This window comes from Terrapene carolina, unplaced genomic scaffold (genome assembly GCF_002925995.2).
Source record: "Terrapene carolina triunguis isolate 2854851 unplaced genomic scaffold, T_m_triunguis-2.0 Scaffold96, whole genome shotgun sequence".
NCBI classification, from domain to species: domain Eukaryota; kingdom Metazoa; phylum Chordata; order Testudines; family Emydidae; genus Terrapene; species Terrapene triunguis.
Genome location: NW_020664447.1, coordinates 1,834,079 through 1,854,821, shown reverse-complemented (window position 1 = coordinate 1,854,821; position 20,743 = coordinate 1,834,079). Strand labels below are relative to the sequence as shown.

General features: G+C 39.9%; 1 protein-coding gene across 2 annotated transcripts in view; it reads left to right on the top strand.

Moving 5' to 3' along the window:
* The window catches only part of INSC (INSC spindle orientation adaptor protein), a 224,848-nt gene that overhangs the window by 99,598 nt on the left and 104,507 nt on the right, over positions 1 to 20,743 (top strand). For both annotated transcript variants that reach the window (XM_024202162.2, XM_024202163.3), the window contains 3 exons: positions 14,068 to 14,413; positions 14,960 to 15,012; positions 18,294 to 18,417. In XM_024202162.2, coding sequence (XP_024057930.2) covers positions 14,068 to 14,413; positions 14,960 to 15,012; positions 18,294 to 18,417 — 523 coding nt within the window. The remainder of the gene's footprint in view (positions 1 to 14,067; positions 14,414 to 14,959; positions 15,013 to 18,293; positions 18,418 to 20,743) is intronic.

Genomic DNA, 20,743 nt, shown 5'->3' with positions numbered 1-20,743 from the left:
TTCAATTATTTATTGGATACATTTGGTCAGGGATGACCAGCAGATGGGGATGAAGCTCCAAACCCATTCTGGTCTGGTCTGTAAACTCTACAGACTCTCTAACTTTCTGTAAACAGGGCCAGTCCTTCATTCCTTAAGGTAATTCAGTCTTTACTTAAGTAACATAAGGTTGAGGACACAAAATGAGTAAAAACCGAGAAGTGAGCTAATGCTGACACTCATAACTCATGTCATTATGCTTTTAAAAGAAGGCACGAATTACATTATTGCTGTTATAATGCTACAAATGAAGGTGGATAAAAAGAAAAGTCAGGAGAGGGGGCGTGTTGTAGCAAGATGTTTTTTCAACTAGACACAGGCTCCTAGGAGCTTCTATAAGTTTCTAAGTGGGTTCTTGTTGGTGATATGAGTCATGGGCAGCCCCGCAGTCTGAACGTCCAAATGATGTACAACATTGTCCCCCTTTCTCTCCCCCACACAATTCCTCTTCCCCTCCTGCACACAAAGGGGTTTTCTCTTTACCTTAAGGCATGTTGTCTTTGTGGGGTTGCCAAATGTCTTGGCTCCAACTGTTGCTATTGGCTGATCACCAATACGGGTGGTCAGGCGACATGGTCCTCTCCACTGTTGCTAGCTGCTCTATGAGGAGAGCAACTGGATGTTCTTCTCCTCCTGTTGCTGGTCTTGCAAATCTTTCCTGTATTTGTTTGGGGTAGGAGCAGCCACTGGCTGGTAGGACTTAATAGCCTATGCTGAGCTCTGATTTTTTGCCTGTCCCTCTGTGCATGTAATAAACCTCTATCTGTGACCACATCTGTTAATGATACTCAAAGATTTTCAACCATAAGACCTACCTTTAAAATCACACTCTCAGAAATAGACTAAGTGAATAGGCCTTGCAATGTGCCCTGAATATCATCAAACTCTGACGCTGATGGACCTAGTGGGGAACAGATTCTGGGGTCAACAGCCTTCCACTTTGCCTGTCCTGGCCCTAGCACCCAAAACCAAATCTAGGACTGGGCAGCTCCAGTATCTCAGCTGATATCAATTGATGACTGGAGGATGAAGAGAGGGGCCATCTTTCATTTACACCAGTAGCCCTATGTAGAACCCATTGTAATTATCTGGTCTCAAGATCGCAAAGATATAAAAAAACAAAGTCTGTGTTCTGAGGCTTCTTTTATACATGAGCTCCAGACTGCCTGACCATGGTTAGGAAACCCCCGAAGTATACAGTATAAAAAGACTCTGGGCTGTATGTATTTTGAAGTCCTAGGCTGTCACTTGCATAGAACAGCAGTGGGTCCCAGCATAAAAGCACCCAGGTGCCGCTACTAGGGCTAAGCAAGAATAGCATCCTATTCTAGGACTCCCCCCTCAAATGGAGGGGAAATGGACAACCTGGTCCTTCCCTTCAAAGAGCAATCTACATCAGGAATGAAGGACAGCAGATTGCACCATGCAAAATAAACATATAAGCAACATTTTGCACAGAAGAATGAATGTCCTTCCTGAATCTTGGCCAAGAAGTTGTCTGTCTATACTTTCATTTTATGTATTATTTTAAAACGAGAGAACTCAATTTGGCATTGTATACATGCCTTCAGAATGACAGGATGGTGAACTTGATTTATGAGCCAAGTGAAAATTCATCTGGTGATGTCATCCCAGTTTGTTTGTGCATGTTGCAAAACTGTCATGTGGTTCAGTGGCCAAGTTGGAAATCTCAGCCCAAAGAAGACCCCAGTCTAGCAAGGGTGCTGTAAGTTAGGATTGAGATACATAGCTCTACAAATCTATAGGGAAACTTCTACCTTGGTCACAATATATTAATCAAGTAGATTTATTTCTGACTTTCATGAGCAATCCATGCACTTACAAACTTAAAAAGACAAAATAAAAGTGAGAAAATGGCAGTATTTTTTGTTCAGAAAGTAAGTTTTAGCTAGTTTATAAATGAGTACTATCCAAGCATCAGAATACAGTCTTAACCACTCACTATAAGCACGAGTTTATCACTTGCTGATGATACAAAGTAGGGAGCTTCATCACCTATTATAGAGGAAGAACTAGATGACCTTGATGAGTGGAGTAATGGGTTAAAATATAATAATACAAAGTGTAAAGTCATGCACTTAGGATCTAATAAGACTTTCTTCTACAAGCTAGGCACTCATAAATTGCAAGTGACAGAGAAGGAGAGACCTGTAGCTATTCTTGCATCTGAAGAAGTGAGGTTCTTACCCACGAAAGCTTATGCTCCCAATACTTCTGTTAGTCTTAAAGGTGCCACAGGACCCTCTGTTGCTTTTTACAGATTCAGACTAACACAGCTACCCCTCTGATACTGGGTGTGTTAGTTGATCACAGGATGACTATGAGCCACCAGTGTGATGTGGCTGCAGAATAGGTAAATGTGATCCTAGGATGTATCTGGCGAGGAATTTCCAGTAGAGAGAGAAGAATTAAGGCCATTGTACAAGGCAACGGTAAGATCTAATTTAGAAAAGTGTATGCAATTCTGGTCACCCATGTTCCAGAAAGATGAATTCAGACTAGAACATGTGTAGAGAAGGGCTACTAGGACAATCAGGGGAAGGGAAAATGAGAGGGGACTAATAGAGCTTGGCTTGTTTAGCCTTGCAAAATGAAGGCCAAGAAGGATATGATTGCACTCTATAAATACCTCAGTGGGTTAAGGGAGGGTGAAGAGCTACTTAAGCTAAAGGACAGTGTTGGCACAAAAACAGAGTATCAACTGGCCATGAAGAAATTTAGGCTAAAAATTAGAAGAAGGTTTTTAACTATCAGAGGCATAAGGTTCTGGTACAGCCTCTCAGTAGCAATTGTGTGGGCAAACACCTTAATCAGTTTTAAGAAAGGGCTTGACAAATTTATGAGTGAGATTGTGTGATGGGGTTGCTTGTGGTGGTGGTGGGCAGGACTCTGCAGCCCTGGGTGTCCTTTCTGGTTCACATCTTATTCCTAACATCTCATGCTTCTGGACTTAAGCCAATCATCTGCAGGATTCAGAAAAGGATTCCTCTCCCTCCCACCTCCGAATATATTCTGAATAGATTTTAGAGTAGCAGTCGTGTTAGTCTGTATCCGCAAAAAGAACAGGAGTACTTGTGGCACCTTAGAGACTAACAAATTGAAAGCTTATGCTCTAATAAATTTGTTAGTCTCTAAGGTGCCACAAGTACTCCTGTTCTTTTTGTGAATAGATTTTGTTTCCTTCCTGTGAAGTATCACAGCTGGAGGTGGAACACTGGTTGGACTGAGCTGGGCTGTTAGGTGGTGCTGAGAATTCTCTTTCTCAGGTGCTTGCCTGCGTATAATTGATCACCATATCAGTTGGGAGGGAATTTTCTCTCAGGTCAGATTGGTAGGGATCTTAGTTTTTTTGCCTATCCCCTATATCACGGGGCACGGGTCATTTGCTGGGGTAATGTAGGTATTTCTCACTTAATCAATTCCCTGCCATCGCAGGGGGCTCAATCATTGGCTCAGCTCTCTCTCTCCATTTCTCTGTGGCACACAATAGGTTTAGTATCCTGAGGGATGTAATACTCTGGTCTAATTACAGTTAGGTTTAGTGTGCAAATAGCTGGCTGGTGTGGACAGATGGTATGATCTGGTGGTCACTTCTGACCTTATGTTTCGACTTATTCTTTAGAGAAACATACAATTATAAATTGTAAATTTTTCATATTACTGAAAATAACAATATTAACACGGTTGTCATTTGTACAGCTTTGCTTGCAAGCATTTCAGATGCTGTAGACTAACACAACTTGTCGATGGCAGGGGATATTTCAGCATAGGGCAATTAACAGGCAAATATGTCCCCTTCCTACTGCTTGCCTTTTCTTTCTGAAAACTAGATGGTGTACGTTCTTATCTAGCCATTTCACCATTCGTGTACTCTAAAATCGAGGCCATGAGTTATAGCAAACAAAAAATAGGCTATCCTCTGGTGGCTGAACTAGATGTATTTTCTTACAGCTTGTAGATCCTTCAAATTCCTATACAGATGTCTAATTTTACTCACATGAGTAAAGTTAATCATATGCACAAGTCTTTCCAAGATTAGAACCTAAACGTGGCTCTGTTGTGGTCTACCCATCAAAGTGAATGAATTGAAAATTCATTCTTACAGTGTCTCTTCCTTATGTTCTCCAGTGAGCCAGTGATTCTCTGATGTAAACTTTTCTGGAGGGAATAATTTACAATGAAGAAGTCACAGAAAATATAAAAACATAAGCGCTTTAAGGAGAATGTTAATAAGTGGTAATAACTGGAAGAAACATCCTGAAACTCATATATTTTGCAGCAATTAGTATTGAAATAATGTAACCAAAATGATAACTTGCCTAGTGCCTTTTGGATATATGTAATAATGCTGTATTTAATTTGACACTGACATGTATATGAATGGTGTCTAATGGTTGAATAGTTTTATTTTCCTTATAAGCAAAAGAGTCATAGAAAATGTCTCACTAGATTTCACAATCAGCTTCTTAATTTGGTCTCTTTAGATTTGATTAACGACACTATAAATGTTGCATACATCAATCGCCACACATCTCAGACCCAATCGATTAGGAAGCTTTATAATAGCTGTTATACAGCTATAGCTTTTATAATATTTTTTTCTGTAATCTTTAAGAAAACCTTGGTAACAAAAAATAAAATTGGTTTGTCTTGACATACCCTGTGGTAGTGATCACACCTTTGCTATTTCCCACACTCTTAATAGTGATTTAAGCCTACTGCCACAGTAAACAATGGTGTTAAAGGGTAAATGGTATTGTCATTGACTAACTTAAATAATGTTGTATTTACCATCTACCACAAGGGACTCCTCTGATTTCAAAGCATCATAACCTTTCAGTAAGTGCTGTTGTTTTGGGAAAAGGTTAGCTGATTCTTGTCTTTATTGCCTTTTAATCATTTCTCTGAATAGAGGCCAGCAGACTTAATAGATATAAGGAGCAAGCAGCCACTGAGTCAAATAAAAATATATACATACATAGGTATGTAAAGGATGGACAGAATGTCTCATTTAAAATAAAAATAATTCATAGATGCTAATAATATAATCAGCCTTTAAGACCAGAAAGTATCTCAATTTACCTTTTTTTCCCTACAGAAACCTCTTAGACCCATTTAGAGTTACATAATGCTGTGCGGTGAGTTGACAAACATGTTGAAGTTACAGCTGGGTGGATATCGAAATATTTTTTTTAACAAACTTTCATTTGATTTAAAAAAACAACAACAAAAACCCATCCCTGTGAATTTGCTTTGGTGGTATTTCAAGCCCTTTTCTCTGCTTTTCATGAACATTCACACAAGGGGAATTTTTGTTAGCAAGGATAATCCCCAAAAGAGAAGGTGTCATAAATGGTTGTACGGATGCATTTGCACAAATGTTCATAATGAAAATTTCTATTGCCATTTCAGCCTTGTCTTTGCTAGGAAAAAGGTATATTCTGAACTCCAGGTTAGCTAACTTGAGTTAACCGATATGAGGTAAAATCCTAGTGAAGCTGAAAAAGTTTATAGTTTTCACATGAGCTGCCAGGTTGAGTTAAAGATTAGGAGAGAGAAGGTCGGTGAAGTAATAATTTCTATTGGACCAACTTCTGTTGCTGAGAGAGACTAGCTTTCAAGCTTACCAGAGCTCATGTGTGGACAAATCCCTCCACTGGATCCCAGTCTGCTTCTGTTGACTGGTACTAAGGCCTTAATTTTCAGGGCATCAGCAGGTCAGAATCTAGTTCTATCCATCGATGACTGTATCTCCAGCCATGACTCCCCGAGATGGCTACACTTTCTCAGAGAAACGTTGCTAATGAAGCGTAGAAGAAGCATATGAGAGCTTAAGATGTTGGAGAATGCTACAAGGGTGTTAGGCCATGGAATAAACTTCCAGAGGAGATTAGACTAAGTAGAGTCTGAGCATTTTAGGGAATGTTCTAAGAAGCCTCCTCCCCATTAAAGCTTTCCTATCACAACCAGAATGGTGTTAAAAACTATAATAGATCTAAAACCTAACAGAGCTTGCGGTAACCAGAGAAGAGAGGGGACCAGAAAACTTCATGAAGTCTACTAGAGAGATCCACTATGTGGATCAATTTGCCTGGCAAGTGCTTAGATACTACAGTGAAGTACGCTATAGACAATGCTTTAAGACGGAAGGTGGGCAGGTACAAAAACCACATACAAACGAGTAGTCTGAACATTGTAAAATCTAAGTCATAACTGTACATATCAAGCATTCCAATAGGCATGATTACATCCTCTACCTGAGGGTCCATAATACAAATAAACTGTATTAAGCATAACCAAACTATACCTCACAGCAACTTTTGGTTAGAGTGATATCAAATGCAGTGGGGGTACAATGGCTTTTGGCTTATAAAGCTTTCCAGTACTAAGGCTAAAGAATAGTCTTCATAGGAATAGTCCCATTGAAATCAGTGTGATTACTTGTATTAAGAACACACAAGGGGCAAAATCCTGCTCATTTTCTTAAGGATATATGTTTTCCTTAAAGTAATAAGTGAAAAGTTCTCTGTTCTATATCTCCAAGTAGCTAGTAGGTATTTTTTTTAACAAATCCTATTTTTAAAATTTATTTTGACATTATTTTAATTTCAGTGTATATAAGTTTAAGGACTAGCAAGCTGAAGATCTTTCCTGATGTAAAATCCAACCAATTTACATATTTACAGTGTGATTTTCAAAAGTCTAAGTGTTGGCTAGGTTTGCCCTCACAGAAGTCAATCAGAATTTTAACATTTACTTTAATGAGAACAAAGTTAGGCTCATGTAGAGCGCTTTTGAAATTCCCACCGCTTTACATAATTTTCCTCTCTTCCAAATGGATAATTTATTTTCTGTTAAAGAGAATGCAAATGATTCCCTGTTTTATCTGACTGTTTGTCATTTTTAGGTTTCATCCTGTAAGTGCAAAATGTAGTAACAATCATTTGTACTCAGTAAACAGAAATTTAATCAGATGTCAAAGTACATTCTATAGTCCAAAAAATGAAAAATGCATTTTGCAAGTCAAATGAACCTGTACTGTGTGTCATGCAAATGGCTTATGTAGTTATAAATCAAACTTTTAAAAAATCATTATTTTTGTCAATTAGGACGTCTTTATTCATATCTAATAAAGGAAAGAGAAACTATACATAGCAACAAGAATAAGAAAGCCACAATCAACCATGTGATGCAATTACACAATATTCAATTCAAAGCTGAATAAAATGAAGACCTTAAACAGCAGCAGACTGTAAAGTCTAAAATTAAAAAGCAGTGGTATTGTATATGGCAATGTGGGAATTGTGATAGAACAGATCAATAATTTCTCTCTTCCGGTATCTTGTTTCCAATACTGGCCTATATGCATAATTCCAGGGGTGGCTCTCCTCCCAATACATACATACATAATGTACTAGGTCGCTTGTGCAGCACTGTTTACCACAGTGGAGGACACTTTTTTTCCTGAGTCCAGCTGCTGATCAGCGTATACCCTGAGGCATGAGAATTGATGACAGTCATGTCATTTTTATCTTAGCTAATGTAATTGCAGATTCTGTTCTTACAGCAAGACTTTATGTAATGACAGTGAGGGGGCGCTCATATTTTGGTGATGAGTGTAGTATAAATGCTTAGATAGGTATAGCTAGAAAAAACTACAAGAGTTAATTCAAATTTTCCTTAATCATTTCTAGGGTAGCAGCTTCTGAACACAGCCAGCTGCAAAATGTAACCAGTGGTCAGACTAGCAAGGAAAGAAAAATGGTAGGGCTCTCTTGAAGTTTCCACCAAACCCCAAGAATAGGTATATGTTTCTGATGGAATTAAAATCTCTGTGCCTCGTCAGTTTCAATCTGGCCAGCACTAGAAATAGAATTGAGGGAAATGCAGTTCTGTTCTTGAGACAAATCATTGAAATATTTAGGGCCAAATCTTTAGCTGGTGTGAATCAACATAGCTCTAATGGACTTCAGTCTAGCTACACTAATTTACACCAGCTGAGGATCTGACCTTTATGTTATGTAAAGAAGTGCGTATTTTGAAAGTCTGTTATGTAGGTGAAACTTTAGGTTCAGTTAGCTATGCCTGTTATAGGTTCCTGTGTTGCCTTTATAGTTACAAAAATAAAACCAAACAGGAGTACTTGTGGCACCTTAGAGACTAACAAATTTATTAGAGCATAAGCTTTCGTGGGCTACAACCCACTTCTTCGGATGCATATAGAGTGAAACATATATTGAGAAGATATATATATACACACATACAGAGAGCATGAACAGGTGGGAGTTGTTCTTACAGACTAACACGGCTGCTACTCTGAAACCTGAAAAAAATAAAACCTGCAGTGCATTGTCCAACCATCATAGTTATGAACAGGGCACAAACACCGTTGTATCCTTTTTTAATATTAGAACGTGGATCTGTGCACATTTTCAAAAATATACATTTCTTCTCCTTTTGTTTTTTCCCAGAATATCTTTTATTCAGGTTATTGTATTCCATAAAATAGCTTTTTACTGCCCTTGCATATTTAAATATTTTGAAATTGATTTGTTTTTCAGCTCTGTGCCTCTGTTCTTACTTTTTAAACTTGCTTTGGTTTTTTTATACCCTGACCCCAGCGGCTCTTTCATTTTCTCTATTTTACCCAAGTGTTTAGAAGTTTTGCATTTACTAATATTCTGAACATGTTTTTTGGATTGTATGCCAAAAAGTGATAGGGATGTAAAAACTTTTCTGGGATGAAGAAAGGCTTAATGAGGCTGTGTTCCATCTTTACTACTTTCTCTGTGTCATCTAATTGTTTCCTAATGACCCTAGTATTGTGTAAAGATCAAAAGAGACAACAAAAATACTATAAAGAAACCAGAGGCACAGCTGGGTCCTAAATACTCATGTTTACTAAATATGCACAAACATGCAAGGTCAGGCAGAAGCATACATAGTGCTGCTCTAACTAGTTTCTGGTAGCTTTGAAAAGGTAGAGCACAGTAAACTCCACTAGAAAGCTCATAAACTTATTTAAAGGGATACTACCCTATTTCTATACACTACCTACTGACTGCCCCAGGAGCCCTGCTTGGCATGACATTTCACACACTCATGATTTCCTGCCTGAGGAAGTTTCCAAATTCCTGGTGTCTGTTGAAATACTGCAACTTTTTTGCTGTCTTCGATGCCTATTAATTTCAGTGGGTTTTTGATAAGGCCTGTAGGGCCAGATTCAGACACTCTGGCCAAGATTTTCGAAAGGGGCTATAGATTTTCACTGCCTCACTTGGAGTTACCCAACTGGAATTATCTTAAAGGGGCCTGATTTTCAGAGGGCCAACATTTCTGAAAACTATTACACTAAAATGTCAGTTTGGGAACTGAAAAAAATTAGAGCACCTCTCAACACTAATCATTTCTGAAAAATCTTGGCATCTTTCTCTGTTTTAATAGTAGTTGACTCCGTGGAGGAATGTTGTGTTGAAAAGGTGTCTCAGGCCCATAAGATATTTATGAAACCCTTGTTTACTATTACAACGTTAAACAGTTAACTTGACATAACCCCCTGGGCCACACTTATCACTGGCATACTATCAGTATAATAAACACCACTAGAAACCTTTTAAACCGATTGTTAAAGATACAGTAAAAAAGGGGAAAAATGGCTAAAGAATTTGAAAGTAAAGTATTGAGGCTTTCATTTAAATAACATTATTCAGTTTCCCTTCAGCTGTAGAGAGCTTTTTAAGCTCTGTTTGACAGTCTTTTATGTGGTATTAAAAGAGGTAATTACCTTCCTTTTTTGGGGGGAAAGAAAAAGTTAACTGGCACTGTTGTTGATGAAGTCTGATCCCATTTTCCTGAAAACGAAACAAGACAAACACATGCAAAAGGAGACAGAAAAGGACAGCAAAGATAGGAAATGCAGCTTCTGTCTCTGGTGCAAACTCTTACTTGCACCGTTGGTGTTAGAGAAATGTGGGCACAGCATGTCTTGTTAGCCGTACTGAGAACTGTAAAACTTATACTGGCATCAGGCTGCTTAGACCATTGCTTTTAGCCACCTCACTGGTCAGAAGTTCACAACAGTGTTGCAAAAGATGCAGTCTTGATTGGCTAACCCAGGCTATTAAAGAGAAGGCAAAAAGAGAGATGGGAAAGAAAAGAACCAAGGCAGAGAAGGAACAGGATACACAAAGCAGGGACCCAAGCCTCACATTCTAAGCAGTGGTCAAGATTTAACTGTTGGTGGTGATGACCATGTCTCTCTGGCCTAATCTGGTCTGGATATTGTCACATTCTGCGGTAATCCAGACATGTGAGCTGTTGTTCCTGAGTCCCTCAAAATGCTCTGCTACTGTAGCTCTCTTGTCTGGACACTTCCAGCCAGCATACAAGCATTCATTATCTTTTAAGTAGCTCTGCCTCAACAATTCTGATTCCAGCAGCCTGCTTGTTACACCTGGCAAGATGACCCCAGTGCCCCCATCCCAAATGTTACAAAACCATGTACACTGCAATGTAGCCCTCTCCTAGACCATTCAGAGAGAGATTAAGGTTCGTTTGTTGCTTTAAAGATTCAATACTCAGCAGCTTGTCACATTAATTGGCATTAACATTCACTTTAAATCAAGCACAGCACTAGGTTGCTTTAGATTAAAACAAGTTCCTTAACAAAAGGAGATGGGATTTTAAGTGAATTCAAGTATAAAAGCATTAGAAATGATTACATGCAAATAAAATTGAAAATGTTTTCTAGAGACTAAGACTTAACAAAGCAAGCTATAGCCTTTGTTCAAGCTAATTTCCATACCAGTCTACCTGCCAGCTCGACGGCTGGCCACCTCTCTGGTCAGGATCTCCCACAAAGACCGAAGTGCTCAGTTCTTTTGTTGCCTTAAGTGAAATGTAACTTGTGGTTCTCTGCCCCTTTCTTTTATAGTCTGGTGAACCTTTCACATGTATTCGTCTTAAGGTTACCCCCCCAAAATAAAGTTTGTGGAAGCTGTGAGGAAGGTGACGTGGAGTCTGGTGGTGCAGGGAGTTCCATGCAGGTTTCTTCCCTGCTGGTGTTTGCTAAAATGCAAATTATTTGTTTCTGCGATCTCCTCCCCCTGTGGTGATGCTGAGTGGTTGTCTCTTCCCCTTGTTGGCTTGATGGTCCTGTTTACCTTCTATTAAAATTGCATTCCCATTGTCTCATTGTACACTGGAAATACCTTTTCAGGTGACAGAACCACATTCCTTTGTTTAGGGTGGAGTACCTTCAGCCCTGCCTGGCAGATACACTTTGATAACATAGTTTCCAATATAGCTGTAATCTTGAATTTGAGCTTCATACATACACCACCCAATAATATTAATGATCAATACATTGCTAACTGTATCTAGAAGGTGTCATTAGTAAGTTGGGGTACACTGAACTAGCATCTCTCTCATCTTCCATACAGTGTCCCAGCCACCTGAGCATTCCTTCTTTGATATTTTCTAATATGTCCTGAACTGCCAGCTCGTACTCTCACATTTATTATTTTGACTTTCAATGGACTGTGTAGTATCTTCCTCATCCATCTGTGATGGGCAGCCTCCAGTCTCTTTTTGTTAGTTACTGTCGGTGGCCAAGTCTCTACTCTGTAGAGTAGCATGCTCAATACAATAACAAATGAATGCAAAACACTGGTGACATTCAAAACTGTAAATTAATAATTTAACAGGCCAATATTTTGGGATCAGTAATTTGTTTGCCCAGGAAAGCTTGGCCAGGGTGTAAAATGACTTGTTTTAATTGTAAGCCATGTGTCTGCCGCTATAATACTACTGAGTTCACTGATGCACAAAGTGAAGTAGCTTCACCAAGGACTCACAGAGTGAATCGACTGTGGTTCAGATAGTTTTACAAGATGCTATGGCTGGCTTCCATTATTTTGTTCTGTAACTATTACACCCTGTGGCCTCCATGCTGTTCTCATTACCAGGAGATTTCTGCCTTTACTGAGAGTCCATCAGTGCTCTTAAGAAGACATATTTCTGAAATGCACAAAAGTCACCATAGTAATTGTTTTAATTTATAAGTTTCCACTATGAGCCTTTTTGAAAGGATCTAATTTTAGATAGGTGTATATAGCCAAATACTACTAAAATAGGATTCAGCTGCCAAGGATTGTGTATTTTTATGCAAAATGTATACAATTTTGTGAGAGGAGGTAGGACAGACTGCTTCAATTTCTAAGCAGCATACATTCCACATATGATCCATATTTATTTTTACTTTATCTACGATGTTTCCTTTAGACTTAACACCTCTCACCTTGAGCTGTTCAGTTTTTTAGATCAAGGTTTTTTATTTATTAGTAGGAAAGTCCACATATTCATTACAATGGGTCTTACACCTGCTTACAGCTTACTGGAGGCAGAAACAGACCTGTCAATTAAGGCAGGTTGTTAATGTTCACACCTTTGAAGACCCAGCCAGATTAATTTGCCTCTCCCACCTGCAAGAAGGCTTTAGCAAACCTTCTGCTTGGAGCAATGAGAAAACAAAACCACTGAAAAGAAGTATGTTTCATTCTCAATGTTGAGTTTATTGGTGGTATGAGGCTGTTGTTTAAGCTCAGGGGCTCTACAAAAAGCTTGCTGGAAGCCCTCTTCTGATACTGTGGAGGCTGCCTTGCTTCTCAACTCTACAGCAATGGGGAGAAATCCCTCCTGAGACCTAAATCTTTTTCTGAATGCCCTGACTAAGCATCCTTTATCTAAACTTACATGAAAATGCCCTTTCCTCTAGTGTGGGAGTCTGCAGATGCAACCCATGAGGCACAAAGTTTATAGTTCTGAGGAACACTTAAACTGTCACATTTTCCTTAATTTTCTTCATGGGCACTGTGTGTGCGTATGCAACATATGTCTTCCAATATCTGAGGTGAAATTTGATAATTCTATACATTTATTTAGTTGTCTGTTATCTAACTTGAAGTTGTCTTCCAAAGCAACCTTTGGTGTTATTTCTAGACAGCTTTCTTCAGTTTACGTGGAACATTGGAGTACTCAGTTGCTGTGTTATATTTGACATAAACTAGTATTAGTCGCAAGGCTTTTGTTAGCTGAAAAATACATGTCTGACAAAACACTTCAGAGCGAATGACTGACAGGTGTTTTATCATAGTAAAAAGTAGGTGAAAATGCAAAAACAAAAATAAGATACAAAGCTTAGTTGGCATATTACATCTCTTCAATGATACTTTTCAGCACAGCTAATCTATTTAAATTCTTCTCATTATATTTGTATTTCAATATCTTTTCACAGATGTCTCCAATATTTGATTTTCATTGCTCCTAATTGTATCCTTGAATCAGAGAGGTGCAGAGCGCCACCAATCAGAATTGAGGGTGTTTACCCCTTCTTAGGAAGAGCTAAGCATCTTATAGGACTGGGCTCTATTTTTATACATCTTCTAAATCTGGCTTCTCCACAAATTTACTTTTGATCTTAGTGTTCTAAGTAATGTATTTCTCACCCCCCGTCTCCCAAACTTTGTTTTGTGTGTATTTAGGTCTCATGAAGATTGGGAGTCTAACAGCTCTTACTTGCTATAAGACAAGTATGGACTTGTATTGGTCTGTATCAGCCTAGTGGTTTCACTTCTGAGAAGGGCACTGCTTCTCCGTTATTTCACTAATAAAATAAAGTAACTTTTTGACTCTAATCTTAATTTCAGCCACTATAATAGAATAGTATACAGTAGTGATTTCAGCTAATGCCCGGCTATAGGCAAATCATAGTCCCCTTTAGAGATCTGTAGGTCTCTAATGTGGAAGTGGTTTATAGGTGGTCAAAATCTCTATTTGGAATATAAAGCATGTCACTTTCATAATGCAGCCAAGTTAATTCTTCATTTAGTTGATTTTTTTTTTAGATCCATCCTTATGGGAAGTTTTATCCCCATATTCTATTCATGAAGGCTGTCTAAATTGATTCAGATCTTTCATCTGATTGTTTTCTTTTTTACTACACTTTAGCATGCACTTAATTCAGGTGGATTCCGTACAGCGTTGGATGGAGGACTTGAAGTTGATGACGGATTGTGAATGTATGTGTATTCTTCAGTCCAAACCAATCAGCACAGAAGAGGATGCACAGAGTGAACTTATCCTTTCATCACAACATAGTGCATATGATAACTTGCAGTTATTGTTAAAAAGAGCTTGGATCATAAGCACGGAGTTGACCAGGATTGCTCAAAAACTAGAGAAGAACAGATGGCAGAGAGTTCACAGCATGACAGTAAGAGTCAATTGTCACGTACATTCAATGATAAACGAATATAATAGCGTCACTAGAAATTCCTCAGAAGAAATGCACCAGGTAGGATTATTTCTTCAATATTGATTTGTTTGTCAATTGGAATTTATAAACTATGTTTAGAATTCGGGAGCTGATAGATCTGGCGAGGGCAATCTTTGTATTTTTTTTTGTTTTTTGTTATAATAATGGCAAATCATCTGAACAGTGAGAGACTCCATATCTCAGAACCATCCAATCCCCCTGTGGGTGTGTAAACAAACATTTTTTATGTTTGGATCAGTGTTTTTATGGGCCTGATTCTGCCACCTTTACTTATGTTGAGTAGTTCACTCCATGTGGACTACTGGAATTGAGTCTTATTTTCAGTTAAGATGTAGAAAATGTTCTTATGGGACTGGGACTGGCTTAGCTTCAGTTTTTATCTCTATTACAATTAACCACAGATGCCAATACAAAGGGAAATTTAAAAAATTGGTGTTCACAAAATATCTTCTTGACTATTTCTAATTACTGTAATCAAGTGTTTTTCTCTTATTGAAAGAAGATATATCTTGGATACATTATTTCAAACACATTTTTGCCTCTTTCCCCCCCCCTCCCTTGCAGTTTGAAAAACTTTTAATTGAAAAATGTTCGGAATTTACAGCAGTCACGGAAAGGTAAGTTAAATTTCCTGAACTGGATAGTCAGTTTTGCTTCCTAATTATTGGTTACAAGCTGTGGCAATTTTAATGAGGGAGGCAAATCCAACTAACACTCTTTGAACGTTTGTTTGAGCATATGCAGCTTTCATTAAAATGCCGTCTGATTATTGGGCCATCAGTGCCTTAAGTTAGGTACTTAGTTATATCCATATTTAGACCCTGATCTTTCATTAGGATCTGTTGTTGAACAGGGAACTTGGCATGGCACAAGGATCAATGCTAGTGTATTGTGATACTTTACATCCTCAGAGCATTAAGCATTGAGGGTGAAAAACTTGCTCTATTGAAATCAATAACAAAACTACCATTAACTTCAGTGGGACCAGGATTTCAAGCTAAGTTTGAAATCTGCAGTCCTGGTTCATGTTTGAAAACAATGATACCACATGTTCATGTACTGCTGCAAGTTTTTTGTTAGTCTGTTCCCTAAGCACAGATATGCATTCACTTGCATTAGTTAGATTAGAGTCACTGATATAAGCACTATACAACATTGTTAAAGTGAGAGTTGTGAAAGAATTCTTCTCATGCTGATGCCCTGATTCTAACAGAACTTTCCTTGTTTGCACAGTCGTGCCAATCAATAGTCTCATTTGATTTACTTTAAACACTGAGCCTGTCACTCATCTTGGGGCATCTTTAGGAAAAAAACATAATGTATAATTACCAGAAAATAGAAAATGTGTTTCTTGAACATTGTTGTTCTTCATGTGTGTCCTAGAGCACACTCTGATGGGGCAGACAAACCCCACACTGCAGAACAAGAGATTAAGGAACAGCTTTGGGGCCCAGGCAGCCCTGCCCAGACATATCTGCAGGGCCTGCACAAGCTGGAGGCAGGGCTTTTAAAAGGGGAGCAGAGCAGCTCGGAGTCAGGCAGTGGAAGGGAGCAGACGGCTGATCTGAGTGGAAAGGACTTTCCAGGAGCTCACTACCTGGGACCTGACAACACAGATCTGTGCAAACGCACAAAGGAGAAGCAGGGGACAGAGTGTGTGGGTCAGAGACTTGATTGGAGTGATTTACTCTGGGAAGCTGAAGGAGACCAAAGTAGGAAGTGGTCGGGGGAGGCAGCGGCTTGGCTCCCCAAGGTGTTGGGTGTAGCTGCCCCTGGGCTCCCCTACTCACTCCGAAAGAACAATACAACAAGAGCCTTCACCTCCAGCGAGAGGGAAGCTGGAAAAGACACTGACTGTTGAAAGGCCCAGCCCCGAATGCTCCCATACTAAAGGGAAGGACTGGAAACCATTGGGGTGGGGGCGCTGAAGGACAGGATTGTGCTTCAACGGGGAAATGTAGTGTCAACCATCACCTGACCACTAGGCCACACTGTCAGTTGTTCATCTTCTACAGACCCATTGACTTCAGTCAGAGCTGTAAATGTCGAGCACTTCTAAAAATCAGGCCATTTGTGCATCTGCTTCGATTTATATAGGCTATGAGTGGTGGATGGGAAGTGGTGAGGTTAAAAGAACTGTTGAAGGGAGTGGAAACGGGGATGTTGAATGACCGAACTGTTTATTGCTTTGCTTTTTCTGGGTTTTGTTGGTTGCATATATGATCTACCAATCTTAATTCAAGCGAATGAGTTTTTTGTGGGGGAATATTATATAACCCCCCTGGCCTGTCTGCCAGCTGCTTCCAGACCTGCACCCCCTCCTACACCCCAGCTCCTTGCCCCAGGTCGGAACCCCTTCCCACACCCTAACTCCCTCCAAGACCCTGCACCCCAATGCCCTGCCCCAGCCCCCTCCTGGACCTCAAACCACTCATTTCCTGCCCCATCCCAGAGCCCACACCCCCTTCCGCACCCTAATCCCAAGCCCCCTCCTGCACCTCAAACCCCTCATATCCAGCCCCATCCCAGAGCCCACACCCCCAACTGGAGCCCACACCCCATTCTGCACCCCAACCCCTTGCCCCAGCCCTGAGCCACCTCCTGCACCTCAAACCCTTCATTTCTGGCCCCACCCCGGAGCCTGCACCCCCAGCCAGAGCCCTCACCACCTCCCGCACCCCAACCACCTGTCCCGGCCCAGTGAAAGTGAGTGAGGGTGGGGAAAGCAAGTGACGGGGGGGGGAGGGGATGGAGTGAGCAGGGGGCAGGGCCTCGGGGAAGGGGCAGGGCGAGGGTGTTTGGTTTTGTGCGATTAGAAAGTTGTCAACCCTATTCCCATCAGATTTAATAAAATAAGCAGAGTTGGGCCTTGTCAATAATACTCAGATAAAAGATATCCAAAGACAGCTAAAGTGCTCTAAGAAGTTGTGCGCATGATCTGTAGATCTCATTCTGGTCTTTGTCTGTATGAAAATAATGCACCTCCACAGTGCTAGGAGGAACTGTACAAATGGAGGTGCAATCTTTTAGATTTGATACAAAACTGAGGCCCTGACTATTTGTGGCTGTTCTAATATCTAATGACATATTAGACAAGAGTAAGGATGTTAACCCTGGTAATCCTGCCCCCAAATATTTGGATAATATTTCTTATTGTTAGCATAGAGAACATCGTTATTGTTTAACAATAATTTGGCTACCTAAATTCTCCTTGTATGTGTAAAAGTTATTCTCCATCTTCCCTCGTCAAAACTGTAGACAAATGTTGTTGGACACACAATGGCTGTTGCATTCAGTCCTTGAGGTTGCTGTATTTCTGTAGTGGTAAGTGCTCTGTGTGTATAGAGGGCTAATTTCTGCCCTCAGGTACACCATTTTAACCCAGACTAACTCCATTGACACCGACAACTTGACTCATTCTTATTAGGGCCTAGATTTAAAATATGGGAAATTAAACTTATTGTGAAAAAATTTGGCTCTGCAAATAGAGGATGTACGTACCTACAACTGAAATGCAGACACCTCAGGGTGGATCGCAGCAGCCATTTGATGCACAGCAACAATGAGGTTTAGTCAACAGTGGGTGGAGTTACTCTGGATATATCCCAGTGTACTTGAAAGCAGAATTTGTCAGACAGTCTATGAAGTGCATTGTGAACCTGTAAGATATTAATTTATAATATTATCATTTGCCTTCTTCCTTACCTTGGACAGACAAGACTTTGCTAAATGCCTCTTCTGACGTTAACTATAATAAGGCTGCACCTTGATTTGAACAGTTGAATCTCCATTATTAACATTTGTGCAACATAAAGTGCTTGGTTGACTCAATCAGCTAGATAAAGGTGGTGCCTAATGTGTGTATTTTTCTCATTCGTTTCCTTTCCATTCTTTCCAGGTGCATACAAACTGAAGACGAACAGACATTACAGTCCATGAAATCTTGTATTAATGAAACATTAATCACAGTCGCACAGTATTTCGGCCAGTTGATAGAACTGGCCTTAACATATGAGATACAGGTCAGTAAAAACTGAATGCATTTTTTTTAAACATTGTATTGAAGGTGAGTGGGGTTTTTTTTGTTTGGAATGGTGGAAGTAAAATATTTACAGCCCTCAGTCCCTACAAAGCTGAGGTTGGTGCTTCAAGCATCCTGAAAACCGTTCCAATTTTGTTTTGAGACAGAGTATCTCACAGACCCTGAAAGTAACCTATTCAAGTCTTCACATAGCCCATCACTGATCAGACCCTTCTTTGATTTCATGCACACTTAGTTTTTCCAGAGCACCAGTATCCTTCACTTTCTCTGTTCATTGATCTGGTTCTGATGTCCCCAACAAAATGATTATGTGGCTGCCTGAGTTGATCACGTCTGCTGTCAGGCTCTCTTCAGTTTAAAGGAGCTGACCTCTGGACAGAGTCCAAATAATGATTCAGTGCAATGGATCTGCTTCCACTCTTGTTGTTGTTGTTATGCTTGTTACAATAGTGCCTAAGGACCAACCAAGAATGGGGCTCCATTGTGCGAGGCACTGTACAGAGTAGTAAAAAGGGTAGAACACACAAGCAGAGTGAACAATATGGGGGTGGGCTTAGGAGTGGATCAGCTAAATAGAAAGAGAAGGTAGATGAAAGGGATAGGGGAGGGGTTAAGAGGGGCAGGTATGGAAGACAGGTGAGGAGATACTGAGGGAGTGGGGAAGATGGGATTGGCGAAAACATCCAATCAGCACAGGACAGTCAAAACTGTGGGAAGTTCTCTGAATATCCCTGCATTGACTGTTTCTGCCCTGATCAGATGGAGTCTTCAGCTCCTCTCTGCCGTTTTTTTCTCAGGGCCACATGATGGGAGGGTGGGGAGGTGCCATGTGGGTCCTAGTGCCCCCAGAGCGTCTGTGGTCTCTCCTGCACAGTTCTGGGTCAAGGGGAGTGCTGGGGGAGGTGGGGGATGGGGGAAGAGTGGCTCCAGTTGGGCCCCATTTTATAATCTTCTGCCAGGGGAACAGTCCCTGCTTTTGGCTCCTACTGGCTGGAGTTGCTGGCTGGCTCCTCTCCGCAGGTTTTCCCCACAAGGCCACATCTGTCCTAGACTTTAGGTTCTAGTGAGTGAAATATGTAATTGTGTATGAGCTAAACAAACCCATTATCTTTTTTTCCCTCCCCAAATCAGAAAATAACCAATTAATGAATGATGGAAAAAGACACAAACAGTGCCTCTCCTTACCCAGAAATGGAAGATTTTTCTCCCTCCCCACTTAGGACCAAAGGACTGTAGAGAACAAACCCCTTCCTGCATGGAACCTTTTCAGTAAATGCACTGTATGATCACAGAACCTATCATTTAATCACCTTTTGGAAATATAAGGACTGGGACTGTGGCATTGGACTGGGATTACATATTTATTTACCCTGGGAACATTCTTTAAATGGTAACAACTCAATCTGTACCAATTTGGCTAGATTTAAACTATGTCTTGTAATATTTGTGCATACTTCAGAAGCTGATGCTAATACAGCCCAGAAACGTTATGTTTTCACTGCAGAAAAGGAACATGAAGGGCTGAGAATTGAGGAAATAGTTATAGTACTTTGAATACTTTGCCAAAATTAAATTGCTTCTGTGCTCTAATTTAGAGCAGAATTTAACTTGTTGTCTTAAGAGATTCAAACTCATTATGGCCTGTTTGTTACATTCCTGTCTTTCTAATATCTTAGTTTTAAAACAGATTGTTGCCCAGGAAATGGGAAGCTAGAGAAGTGATTTTCAGCATCCCAGAGCTAAGTCAAGGTAACAAGCTGCCTGTTGTTGAGCTTCAGTTATGGTTTACGGGAACCATATGTAATGCCACAAATGATTCCAAGCATAAATAGCTGTGTAAATAATTTAAGTCATTATTTCAATTTAGCAAATAAAGTAACTAGGCTGTACGCAGACTTGCCTTTTTTCTTTACCTTAGCTAAAAGGAAAAGAAGTTGGATTCACTTTATAGTTAATGACACTATGTTTGTGTGAAATATTGAATCACTTTATTTTAAGGGAAGCATAAATAATTTCTGTGAACGACTGTATATGGAAGAGCGGTGTGTGTTTGTTTGAATGGGTGAAAATTTGGAAAGAGTTCAGGGTCACTAATACAAAAGCACTTTTAGAAACTGTTTAAAATCTTTTCACTTTTGTTTTATGTTACCTGGCATAGTACATTATACAGTCCCTCCTAGAAAATGTGTCCACCCTGGAATTCAAAGGAGTGTACCTATTCCTTTTATTCTAGTGCTCAGAGTCCATCAGGATAGTTCCTGAGGCTGCCTGTTGGCTGGATGCCTAATGTCTATATGCTTGGCTAA